A 12131-nucleotide genomic window follows, 5' to 3' on the forward strand; every position below is an offset into this window, starting at 1 on the left:
TCTGGGACACTGGGAGGGTTCCGTTTCTTTGCCGGAGTGGTTATTACCCAAGTATAAGCCTTTTTTTGTTTTTGAGACAGGGTCTTACTCTGTCACCCAGGCTGGAGTGCAATAGTGCAATCTCAGCTTACTGCAACCTCCACTTCCCGGGTTCAAGCAATTCTCTTGCCTCAGCCTCCGGAGTAGCTGGGATTACAGGCGCGCACCACCACACCCTGCAAATTTTTTTGTTTTTAGTAGGGATGGGGTTTCACCATGTTGGCCAGGCTGATCTTGAACTCCTGACCTCAAGTGATCCGCCCGCCTCGGCCTCCCAAAGTGCTGGGATAACAGGCGTAAGCCGCTGTGCCTCGCGTATAATAATTTACTGAATTGTATATTCAGTAAATTATGTTTCATTAATTTTGCTGAATAAGTGTTGAAATAGTTTGGATATTTGCCCCCACTGAAATCTCATATTGAAATGTGATCTCGGGCCGGGCGCGGTGGCTCACGCCTGTAATCCCAGCACTTTGGGAGGCCAAGATGGGCGGATCACGAGGTCAGGAGATCCAGACCATCCTGGCTAACACGGTGAAACCCTGTCTCTACTAAAAAAATACAAAAAACTAGCCGGGCGAGGTGGTGGGCGCCTGTAGTCCCAGCTACTCGGGAGGCTGAGGCAGGAGAATGGCGTGAACCCGGGAGGCGGAGCTTGCAGTGAGCTGAGATCCGGCCACTGCACTCCAGTCTGGGCGACAGAGCGAGACTCCGTCTCAAAAAAAAAAAAAAAAAAAAAAAGAAATGTGATCTCCAGTGTTGGAGGTGAGGCTTGGTGGGAGGTGTTGGGCCTTGGAGGGATCTCTGGTGGCTTTGGTAGCTTGGTGCCGTCTCTACTCATGACAGTGAGTGAGTTCTTACCAGATCTGGTTGTTTGAAAGTAAGTGGCACCTCTTCGCACCTTGCTCCTGCTGTTGCTCTGTGAAGTGCCTGCTCCCCCTTCACCACCCGACGTGAGTAAAAGTTCCCTGAGGCCGCCGCGAACACCAAGTGTCTCTTTTGTGGAGATGGAGTTTCACTATGTTGCCCGCGATACAGCAATTTCTGGTCAGAAATCAAAAACAGTGCACTTTCAGGAAGATATCTAAAGATGGGGTCAAAAATGTGACCGCAGGCCAGGCGCAGTGGCTCACTCCTGTAATCTCAGGACTTTGGGAGCCTGAGGCAGGTGGATCGCCTGAGGTCAGGAGTTCAAGACCAGTCTGGCCAACATGGCAAAAACCCGTCTCTACTAAAAATACAACAATTAGCCGGCCATGATGGTGTGTGCCTGTAATTCCAGCTACTTGGGAGGCTGAGGCAAGAGAATCGCTTGAACCTGGGAGGTGGAGGTTGACGTGAGCTGAGATCACGCCAGTGCACTCCAGCCTAGGCAACAGAGTGAGACTCAGTCTTGAAAAAAAGGGACTTCAGAATCCTTTGTTAAGACCTCAGAAAGATTTAAGAGTTACATAAGTAATCCAAAATAGAGGAAAGTTTATCCGGAACAGACTTGTGTGGCTGTGATTTCTGCCTAATAGAGCAAACTCCGGGAAGATTCATAGAAAACCAACAACATTTTAAGATAATTGGTCTGGTCAAAGTGCCTCCAGCTTAAATGAAAAGGGACAGGACAGAGAAAGTACAACATGAAAAGTAGCTGGGATTACAGGCGCCTGCCATCATGTCTGGCTAATTTTTTATATTTTTAGTAGGAACAGGCTTTTACCATCTTGGCCAGGCTGGTCTTGAACTCCCGACCTTGTGATCCACCCGCCTCAGCCTCCCAAAGTGCTGGGATTACAGGCGTGAGCCACCACGCCTGGCCTTACTCCAACATATATAGATAGATAATTAGATAGATAGGATTTTTTTTTTTTTTGGTAAGCAGGAAATGTATTGAGAAGGCTTAGTTGCAAGCTCAGTTTTGTTTTTTGTTTTATGGAAAAGGAAGAAAAGATTCAGAGAAAAAAAAAGAGCCAAGAGGGCGGAGTTGAGAGGCTTGGTGAACAATTCCTGGGCTGTAGGACTGAACCCTGAACAAGGAACTGGTGACATGTGCCTGGCTGGATTTCAGAATTTTTAATACTATGGACCAGTGACTCCTGTGGGGCACCATTTTCCACCTTTTTGAACAGGATCATCCAGAATGGTTTTCCCATGCCTGTCCCGTCGTTGCATGCATGGTGGGTGGGTGTGTACATAGTGTGTGTGCATGTGGTGTGTATGCACGTGTGTGTGTGCACGTGGCATGTGTGTGTGCATGTCTGTGTAGGTAACTGGTATCTTTCATTAACAGATCTTTAAATTCAGAAGATTAATACTGAAGGAACTACATTCAAAGAATCCCATCTGAGAAGCCTCATCTGCAGCTGGACTTGATTTCAATGATGAGATGCTGGACTTCAAGCAGATGCCCTAACGGGATGAAGTTTGGGAATGTCACGGGAAGGAAGGAATGCATCGTTTTGTAGATATGAAGAAGGCAAATTGTTGCCAGAGGAGGAATGTGGCAGATCTTATTCGCAAGATGGTCAGAACAACGTCTCCCGTCCCAGAAGCTCTTCTCACAGAGTGACGCTGACCTCCCTCCCAGCATGAGGTGGGTTCTGTATTTCTTCCCCTTCAGTGCGGGCAGGCTTGTGACTGCTGCTGAAGTGACACTATGTGACTTCCAAGTCTAGCCTGTAAGAGGGCAACGCACAGCTTCTGTCAGATCCTCTTGGAAGCTTGCTCTTGGATCTTCCAGAACCGTGGGGAATAAAATCGCTGCTATTGAACCAAGCCACTCCATTTTGGGGTGATTTTGTTATGCAGCAATAAATAACTGATACAACTAGAATAACCAATATATGAAGAGATTAGTTCATTCAACAAATGTATTTGCCAGGCACACTTAAAGGTGCTGAGGATACAGAAAAAAATCTCTGCCCTCCCTGGGCTTACATTCTAGTGGGGGGATGTAGACTGTAAACAAGAAAATAATAGATATAGCATGTTAGAGAGTGATAAATGCCAAGGAGAAAATGCAAAGAAAGGGATAGCAAGGGATGGCAAGGTTAGGTGAATACATTACATTTTTAAATAGGGTGGACAGGGAAGGACTCACCAAGGTTGTATTTGAGTAAAGATCTAAAGCAAATAAGGGAGTGGCTGACCCCCATGTATATCTGTGGGAAGAGGATTCTTCATAGAGGAAGTAGTCCAGTCCCCTAGCAGAGAGCAATGAGGCCAGGATGGCTGAGTTGTTGGGGTGAGGAAAGAGTTGTAGGAGATGAGATCAGAGAGAATGCCGGGTGAGCATTTTGCCTTCCAAGTTATTTTTTTTTTTTTTTGAGACGGAGTTTCCCTCTGTCTCCCAGGCTGGAGTGCAGTGGCGTGATCTCGTTTCACTGCAACCTCTGCCTCCTGGGTTCAAGCAATTCTCCTGCCTCAGCCTCCCAAGTAGCTAGGATTACAGGTGCCCGCCACCATGCCCAGCTAATTTTTTGTATTTTTAGTAGAGACAGGGTTTCACCCTGTTAGCCAGGATGGTCTCAAACTCCTGACTTCAGGTTATCCGCCTGCCTCAACCTCCCAAAGTGCTGGGATTACAGGCAAAAGCCACCAGCCCAGCGCCTTCCAAGTTATTGTAAGGATTTCTTTCCTTTTTATTTTTTCTTTTTCTTTTTTTGTTTTGAGATGGAGTCTCACTCTGTCACCCAGGCTGGAGTGCAGTGGCTAGATCATAGCTCCTTGCATTTGCTGGAGTTCCTACTCCAGCAGCCTTGAATTTCTGGGCTCAGGCGATCCTCCCACCTCAACCTCTGGAAGTGCTGGGACTGCAGGCGCACACCGCCACACCTGGCTTTAGGGTTTTTTCCAATCCCTTCCTTTCCTTTTCTTTTTCTTTTCTTTTTTCTTTTCTTTCCTTTCTTTTCTTTTTTCTTTTTTTTTTTTTTTGAGACAGAATTTTTGCTCTGTTTTGCTCAGGCTGGAGTGCAATGGCACACGATCTCAGGTCACTGCCACCTCTACCTCCCGGATTCAAGCTATTCTGCCTCAGCCTCCCAAGTAGCTGGCACTACAGGCACGTGACACCATGCTCGGCTAATTTTGTATTTTTAGTAGAGACTGGGTTTCACCATGTTGACCAGGCTGGTCTTGAACTCCTGATGTCAGGTGATCCACCCGCCCTGGTCTCCCAAAGTGCTGAGATTGCAGGCATGAGCCACTGAGCCCAGCTGAGCAGAGAGATTTCCGGACAGATTGGACATAGGAGGAGAGCACAACAGCGGAGTCAAGGATGACACGAAGGTTTGTGGCCTGAGCAACTTGGAAGGATGGAGTTGCCATTTACGGTGATGAGGAGACTAAGAGGAGAGGGCATGGGGTGAAGTGTACGGAGTTCAGGTTGGGATATGTAAGTCCGAGGACCTGTTAGTCATCTGAGATGCCCATTGCGTGCAGTACGGGAGACAAGTGGGGGTTTGAGATATACATTTGGGGTCGACATGAGGGGCTAGTAATGAATGAAAGCTGTGAGACTGACGTTATCTAATCCTTTAAAATGGGGGTTAGGTCTAGAGCTGACCTGAAGGCCGAAGTCCCTTCCAGAACGCTATGCTCCTTCTCCTTGGGCCTTCTGAGCTATTCTGAACTTGTAGCATTCTGGAACTCTGCCATACAGCAGGAGACGGGAAGAGATGAGGCTGGAAAGGCCAGATGGCCTAGATTCATGTGCCAGTTCCACTACATTATGGTTGTGGAGGGTTAAATTAATTAATACATGTAAAAGTGCTTGCACATAGAATATGCTCATGAAATGCAAATGATCGGGTCGGGCGCGGTGGCTCAAGCCTGTAATCCCAGCACTTTGGGAGGCCGAGACGGGCGGATCAGGAAATCGAGACCATCCTGGCTAACATGGTGAAACCCCGTCTCTACTAAAAAATACAAAAAATTAACTGGGCGAGGTGGCGGGCGCCTGTAGTCCCAGCTACTCGGGAGGCTGAGGCAGGAGAATGGCATAAACCCGGGAGGCGGAGCTTGCAGTGAGCTGAGATCCGGCCACTGCACCCCTGCCTGGGCGACAGAACGAGACTCTGTCTTTAAAAAAAAAAAAAAAAAGAAATGCAAATGATCATCAGCAACTCAGAATGACTTTCTTCACCAACACTATCTGACACTAGCATCAAGCTCACAGGCTACTCTGTCTCCTTCAATCAAAAACACACCTTGAGGCCTGGAGCGGTGGCTCAGGCCTGTAATCCCAGCACTTTGGGAGGCCGAGGTGGATCACTTGAGGTCAGGAGTTCAAGACCAGCCTGGCCAACATGGCGAAATCCCATCTCTACAAAAAAAAAAAAAAAACCCACAAAAAAACCCAACCAAACAAACAAATTAGCTGGACATGGTGGCGTGTGCCTGTAGTCCCAGCTACTAGGGAGGCTAAGGCAGGAGAATCGCTTGAACCTGGAAGGTGGAGGTTGCAATGAGCCAAAATCGTGCCACTGCACTCCAGCCTGGGTGTCAGAGAGAGACCCCATTTGAAAAAAACCAAAAACCAAAAACAAACAAAAAAATGTACCAGTCAGATGAGGTCTATTCATGTCAGTTTAGCACCCCAACCAAATTGCTTTGAAATTCACTACTTGATGTACCAAATCCAGAGGTTACAAAAACTGAACGGTATGCTTGGCTTTTTTTTCTTTTCTTTTTTTTTTTTTTTGAGACAGAGTCTTGCTCTGTCGCCCAGGCTGGGGTGCAGTGGCCGGATCTCAGCTCACTGCAAGCTCCGCCTCCCGGGTTTAGACCATTCTCCTGCCTCAGCCTCCCGAGTAGCTGGGACTACAGGCGCCCGCCACCTCGCCTGGCTAGTTTTTTGTATTTTTTAGTAGAGACGGGGTTTCACCGTGTTAGCCAGGATGGTCTCGATCTCCTGACCTCGTGATCCGCCCGTCTCGGCCTCCCAAAGTGCTGGGATTACAGGCTTGAGCCACCGCGCCCGGCCGCTCGGCTTTTTTTTCAAAAGATACTCGATCAACATCTTTTTAAAACCTACACAACAGTGAGTCACAACACAAGGCAGAAGTTATTTTAATCATCTTTCTCTCAAGGATCATTTCTCTTCTGCCAATCTGATTCTCTTACTTGACAATCTTCCTTTTAGCCAAGACCTACTTTTAATATATTTTGGGATTTATTTCAATATCCACAATTAACAGACTGCAGACAAACACAAAACAGCAACTCTTGAGACTCTAAAAATGGAAACCCAACCCATCTTCCCCCTAGAGATAGTACAGGCAGGAGACTGACTGTATCTCTGTCCTATCTGGCAGGTCCTTGAAACCTCTGAATTATTCAAAATGACAGTGCATATGGCGGTATAAAGGAGTATTTTATTACATTCATGGGGACAACTGGAGGATTAAAATAAGAGTTTGGAATCTGGGATGGAGAGGAGACAAGCAGTACACACTGGTGAGATAACACAAACAAAATTAGGCAAGATGCCAGTCAGTATCCTAATTCTAGAGGCACTAAGCTTAGATACATAAGTTTAGTAAAAAGTAAACCCAATTAAACAGAATCATCTGCATGGTGAGAATACAGATTCTTTTTTCTTTTTGCTTATATTGTCTAAAATTTTTACTACCATGAACTTTTTCCTTATTTATTTTATACATACATATATATATACATATATACACACACATACTTTTTTTTTTCTTTTTTTTCTTTTTATTTATTTATTTATTTATTTTTTTTTTTTGAGACGGAGTCTCGCTCTGTCACCCAGGCTGGAGTGCAGTGGCCGGATCTCAGCTCACTGCAAGCTCCGCCTCCCGGGTTCACGCCATTCTCCGGCCTCAGCCTCCCGAGTAGCTGGGACTACAGGCGCCCGCCACCTCGCCCGGCTAGTTTTTTTTTGTATTTCTTAATAGAGACGGGGTTTCACCGTGTTAGCCAGGATGGTCTCGATCTCCTGACCTCGTGATCCGCCCGTCTCGGCCTCCCAAAGTGCTGGGATTACAGGCTTGAGCCACCGCGCCCGGCCTCTTTTTTTTTTTTTTTTTTGAGACGGAGTCTCACGCTGTTGCCCAGGCTGGAGTGCAGTGGCGCGTTCTCGGCTCACTGCAAGCTCCGCCTCCCGGGTTCCCGCCATTCTCCTGCCTCAGCCTCCTGAGTAGCTGGGACTACAGGTGCCTGCCACCGCGCCCGGCTAATTTTTTGTATTTTTAGTAGAGACGGGGTTTCACTGTGGTCTCGATCTCCTGACCTTGTGATCCGCCCGCCTCGGCCTCCCAAAGTGCTGGGATTACAGGCTTGAGCCACCGCGCCCGGCCTTTTTTTTTCTTTGAGACGAAGTCTTGCTCTTGTCCCGCAGGCTGGAGTGCAGTGGCGTGATCTTGGCTTACTGCAAGCTTCGCCTCTTGGGTTCAAGTGATTCTCCTGCCTCAGCCGCCCGAGTAACTGGGATTACAGGCGCCTGCCACCACGCCTGGCTAATTTTTGTATTTTTACTTGAGATGGGGTTTCACCATGTTGGCCAGGCTGGTCTAGAACTCCTGACCTCAGGTGATCCACCCGCCTCAGCCTCCCAAAGTGCTGGGATTACAGGCGTGAGCCACCATGCCCGGCCTATATATGTGTGTATATATACTATATATATATATTTTTTTTTCTTTTCTTTTCTTTTTTTTTTTTTTTTGAGACAGAGTCTAGCTTTGTCGCCCAGGCTGGAGTGCAGTGGCTGGATCTCAGCTCACTACAAGCTCCGCCTCCCAGGTTCACACCATTCTCCTGCCTCAGCCTCCCTAGTAGCTGGGACTACAGGCGCCCGCCACCTCGCCCAGCTAGTTTTTTGTATTTTTTAGTAGAGACGGTGTTTCACCGTGTTAGCCAGGATGGTTTTGATCTCCTGACCTCGTGATCCGCCTGTCTCGGCCTCCCAAAGTGCTGGGATTACAGGCTTGAGCCACCGCGCCCGGCCTTTTTTTCTTTTTTGAGGTAGAGTCTCGCTCTGTTGCCCAGGCTGGAGTGCAGTGGTGCAATCTCGGCTCACTGCAAGCTCCGCCTCCCAGGTTCACAGCATTCTCTGCCTCAGCCTCCCAAGTAGCTGGGACTACAGGTGCCCGCCACCAGGCCTGGCTAATTTTTGTTTTTGTATTTTTAGTAGAGACGCGGTTTCACCATGTTAGCCAGGATGGTCTCGATCTCCTGACCTCATGATCTGCCCGCCTCGGCCTCCCAAAGTGCTGGGATTACAGGTATGAGCCACTGCACCCAGCCTAATATATGTATTTTTAAAAATAGACACAGGGTCTCACTATATTGCCCAGGCTGGTCTTGAATTCCTTGGTTCAAATGATTCTTCACCTTGGCCTCTCAAAGTGCTGGGATTGCCGGCATGTGCCACCACACCTGGCCAAGTTGTTTAGTTCAAATATGCGCAAGAGAAGCAGACATAGAGACCGAAGGCCTGGGCTCTAGAGCCCAGACACCCGGTTCTTAGCCAAGCAGCCAGGTGCAAGTCACCTACCCTCTCTACATTCCACACACTGATCTATTCTTAAAAAACAGAGATAGGCCGGGAGTGGTGGCTCATGCCTGTAATCCCAGCACTTTGTGAGGCTGAGGCAGGAGGAGTGCCTGAGCCCTGGAGTTCAAGACCAGCCTGGGCAATATAGTGAGACCCTGTCTCTATTTTTTAAAAAAGAAGAGGCTGGGGGCGGTGGCTTACACCTGTAAGCCTAGCACTTTGGGAGGCCGAGGCGGGCGGACCATGAGGTCAGGTCAGATGAAGACCATCGTGGCTAACATGGTGAAACTCTTATCTCTACTAAAAATAAAAAAAATTAGCCAGGCGTGGTGGTGGGCGCCTGTAGTCCCAGCTACTCAGGAGGCTGAGGCAGGAGAATGGCGTGAACCTGGGAGGCGGACCTTGCGGTGAGCTGAGATTGCACCACTGCACTCCAGCCTGGGCAACAAAGCGATACTCAGTCTCAAAAAAATAAATAAATAAAAAATAAATAAGAAGGAAAAAAAGAACCCTAGAATAATAGTCTTGTCTTCCTAGAGGATGAAGCCCTAAATGTCAAGGCCTCGAAGTGCCTGGCATGTAGGGGATGCTGGCTAAGTGCTTGCTATTATTATTGCTATTTGCTGTTATTACATGAGCTGATAGAAATGGTTGCCTAAACTGGAGAGCCTAAGAAAAATGCTAATAAAATGAGTTGGATTTGAGGAAGAATCTTTTTTTTTTTTAAGATGGAATCTCCCTCTGTCACCCAGGCTGGAGTGCAGTGGTACAATCTCGGCTCACGGCAACCTCCACCTCCCAGGTTCAAGCAATTCTCCTGTCTCAGCCTCCCGAGTAGATGGGATTACAGGCGCTGCCACTATGCTTGGCTAATTTTTTGTATTTTTAGTAGAGATGGGGTTTCACCATGCTGGCCAGGCTGGTCTCAAACTCCTGACCTCAGGTGATCCACCCGTCTCAGCCTCCCAAAGTGCTGGGATTACAGACGTGAGCCACCGTGCGTGGCCTGAGGAAGAATCTAGGAAGATACTTGAGATAAGGCAGAAGAAACTCGAGAAAGGAGGAAGACTGAATATGACAAAGTTTACCCCCTGAAATCAGCAGTGAAATGAGAACCAAATGTCGCATCGAGACTGACATGAATAAGAAAGTTTTCTTTTAAAAATAGCAGCTCCTAATTGGATCCAGGAAAGATCATTCACCACACGCAGTCATTTGGCTCTGGTTTACCCACCCACCCTGCCCTTTTTTTTTTTTTTCCACAAAAAAAGAAGAGACTCAAAGAAGATTTCTTCTGAATGTGTATCACCATTTATTGTAGTTTGCGTTAGGAATTGAACAGAGGACATTGTCTGTGGAGGAGAAAAAAGGAAAAGAAAAAAGAAAGTATGTTTTTTATAGACTTAATTTCTTCAGAACACTTTATGGTTTCAAATCCTTTTTTACCCCAAAGGAAATTCAAGAATTCAAGTATGTTAAGTAGGGAGCGGTAATACAAAAAGTCTGATACTTGTGTGCGCGTGTGGCTGTGTTTGTCTGTGTGTGTTGAAACCGGCAGACATACTCCCACATTCTTGCACCCTCTTTTGCTTTGGTAAGGCCAAACACATCATACAAATGACCCTGCCTCAAACTCACACACCCAAGGGTTGAGGAATTGATTTACCCCCAGAGGATAACTGTGAAGGTTTCGAACTGTCACATAGCATTAAAAAAAAAACAAAAACAAACAAACAAACAAAAAACCCAACCCTCATCTTCCCAAAATACGGTAAGTCACATAAGTCCTGATACACTGACACCCCTAGATTTTGCTGCAGTTGCTCCTCAGGTGCCTAATAGAGGCTTATTACAAGGACCAGAGCAGCAAGATTTTCTTTATTTTGTTTAGAATAAAAAAATCTTAAAGGGACATTTCAAAAGAAAAAAAACTGAAATTCAAATTCTGAAAATATCTTGCCTTTTTTATTAATCATGTCATCTAACACCAATTAAAAAAACAAATATGTGAATATGATATAAAAATACGATCCCAGGATGAACACTTGGTGGCAGGCACAGTTATCTCACAGAATATATGTTTGGTGGGCCGGGGAGAGGGGTTTACTTCTGTTTTTGCTTCTCTTAAAAAATCCACAGCAGTGCAAGTAGGGTCAGGAAGGGGGAGGGGGGAGAAAAGATTCTTTAGCAGCAAAATGTCCAAGGTTCTCTAATCACAATCAAATCAACGGATATTGGATTAAAAAAAATTCATGAAGGGATGCTGCCCAGACCCATCAGCCATCACTGAAAGACTTCAGTTGCCCCAAACTGTGACATACGAAGGACGTGCTTTATTACACAAGCAACCATAAAACCTGTCCTTTAAGCTTTTGAGCGTGTTTGTCACTTAAATATATGTACAGGAACCGGGCTCCTCTTCTCATCCGTGTCCTTCCAGCTCTCAGCGTTTGCTCGCTCTGGGTGGGCCTGGGTGGTTTGCCACATTTGGCCTCCAACACGTGAATGGCAGCTTTGCTGCAGCCGCTGCTTCTGCTTGCCTCGTTGGCCTTGGCTGTGTCTAGCAGAGGGTGGGCGGCGGAACGGTTTAGTGATCGCTGTTCTGTTTCTCTCTCATCCATGCCTGAATCTGCTCTTTCAGTTCTGGCACTGAGAAAAGAAAAAAAGGAGGATTAATGCCCCAGATGGGAGGGCTCCTCCTGAGAGAGGATGCCTGTCACTCTGTATAGATGGGAAGAAAAGGCCATTCATTCCCTCATTGAGCCGAAGACTGCAGAAGGACTGGGACGAGAGGGAGGGACTGGACGTCTACAGGGAAAAAGGGCCAAGAGTGTTTTGGGTCTTTGCTAGAGTGTCATAAACTAGGTAGTTTCTGCATTTGATAAATTTCCCTTCTGTTTCATCTCCGATATGTGACTTGGGCATTGTCTCTTGGCACTGATGCCAGCGCTGCGCCTTGAACTGCGCCTTCCTCTACCTGGTTCCAGCATGCTCTCTGTCAGCGTCTGCCGGTTGAAGGGGTCCGTGGGGGAGTTGAGCAGGTGCCGCAGGATAATGGAGCGGTCCATGATGGTGCCGGAGGGCAGCCGCACGGGGTCAGTCATGAGGGTGTCCATCAGAGGGTCTGCAGGGACAAAGCAAAGCAAACTCTAATAAGAGAGCCCAAGACTGAAAAAGAAAACAAAGCTCCTTCTACTGGTGAAAAATCTATCCAAAGGAACAGCAATCAAAGGGCCCCTGAGAGGCCCCCAGGTTTAGAAGGAAATCAGCCTTCAATAAAGGCATATACATTGCCTTTTGTAGAGGCGAAGGCACTCCTTTGTCAGCTACTGCTGGGGGAGGGAACAGAGAAGAAAGGGCCTGGGACAGACCCAGCAGCAGGCCCCACAGGCTCCGTGGGGAGGACGGCAGGCTGGAATCCTTTGCCTTAGGACTTCTGGGAATTCTTCTTTGAAAATGTGAATCTCCCCTCGCAAAGGCAGCCCTGCCTTAGAATCTTCAGGGCTGTTCTCTGGCTTTAAGTCAGGCTAACGATGTTTCTTCCTCTCAATTTACAATATGAGCTAAAAATAGGCAAATGTAATTT

General features: G+C 47.2%; 1 protein-coding gene across 6 annotated transcripts in view; it reads right to left on the minus strand.

The window, feature by feature from the left end:
* Nucleotides 1–9833: 9833 nt before the first annotated feature.
* The window catches only part of UBE4B (ubiquitination factor E4B), a 146767-nt gene continuing 144469 nt past the window's right edge, over nucleotides 9834–12131 (minus strand). For all 6 annotated transcript variants that reach the window (XM_077974778.1, XM_077974760.1, XM_077974774.1 and 3 more), the window contains 2 exons: nucleotides 11523–11669; nucleotides 9834–11194 (listed from right to left, as the gene is read on the minus strand). In XM_077974778.1, the coding sequence (XP_077830904.1) occupies nucleotides 11133–11194; nucleotides 11523–11669 (209 nt within the window). In that variant the 3' untranslated portion in view covers nucleotides 9834–11132. The remainder of the gene's footprint in view (nucleotides 11195–11522; nucleotides 11670–12131) is intronic.

Source organism: Macaca mulatta, chromosome 1 (genome assembly GCF_049350105.2).
Source record: "Macaca mulatta isolate MMU2019108-1 chromosome 1, T2T-MMU8v2.0, whole genome shotgun sequence".
In the NCBI taxonomy this organism is placed as follows: Eukaryota; Metazoa; Chordata; class Mammalia; order Primates; family Cercopithecidae; genus Macaca; species Macaca mulatta.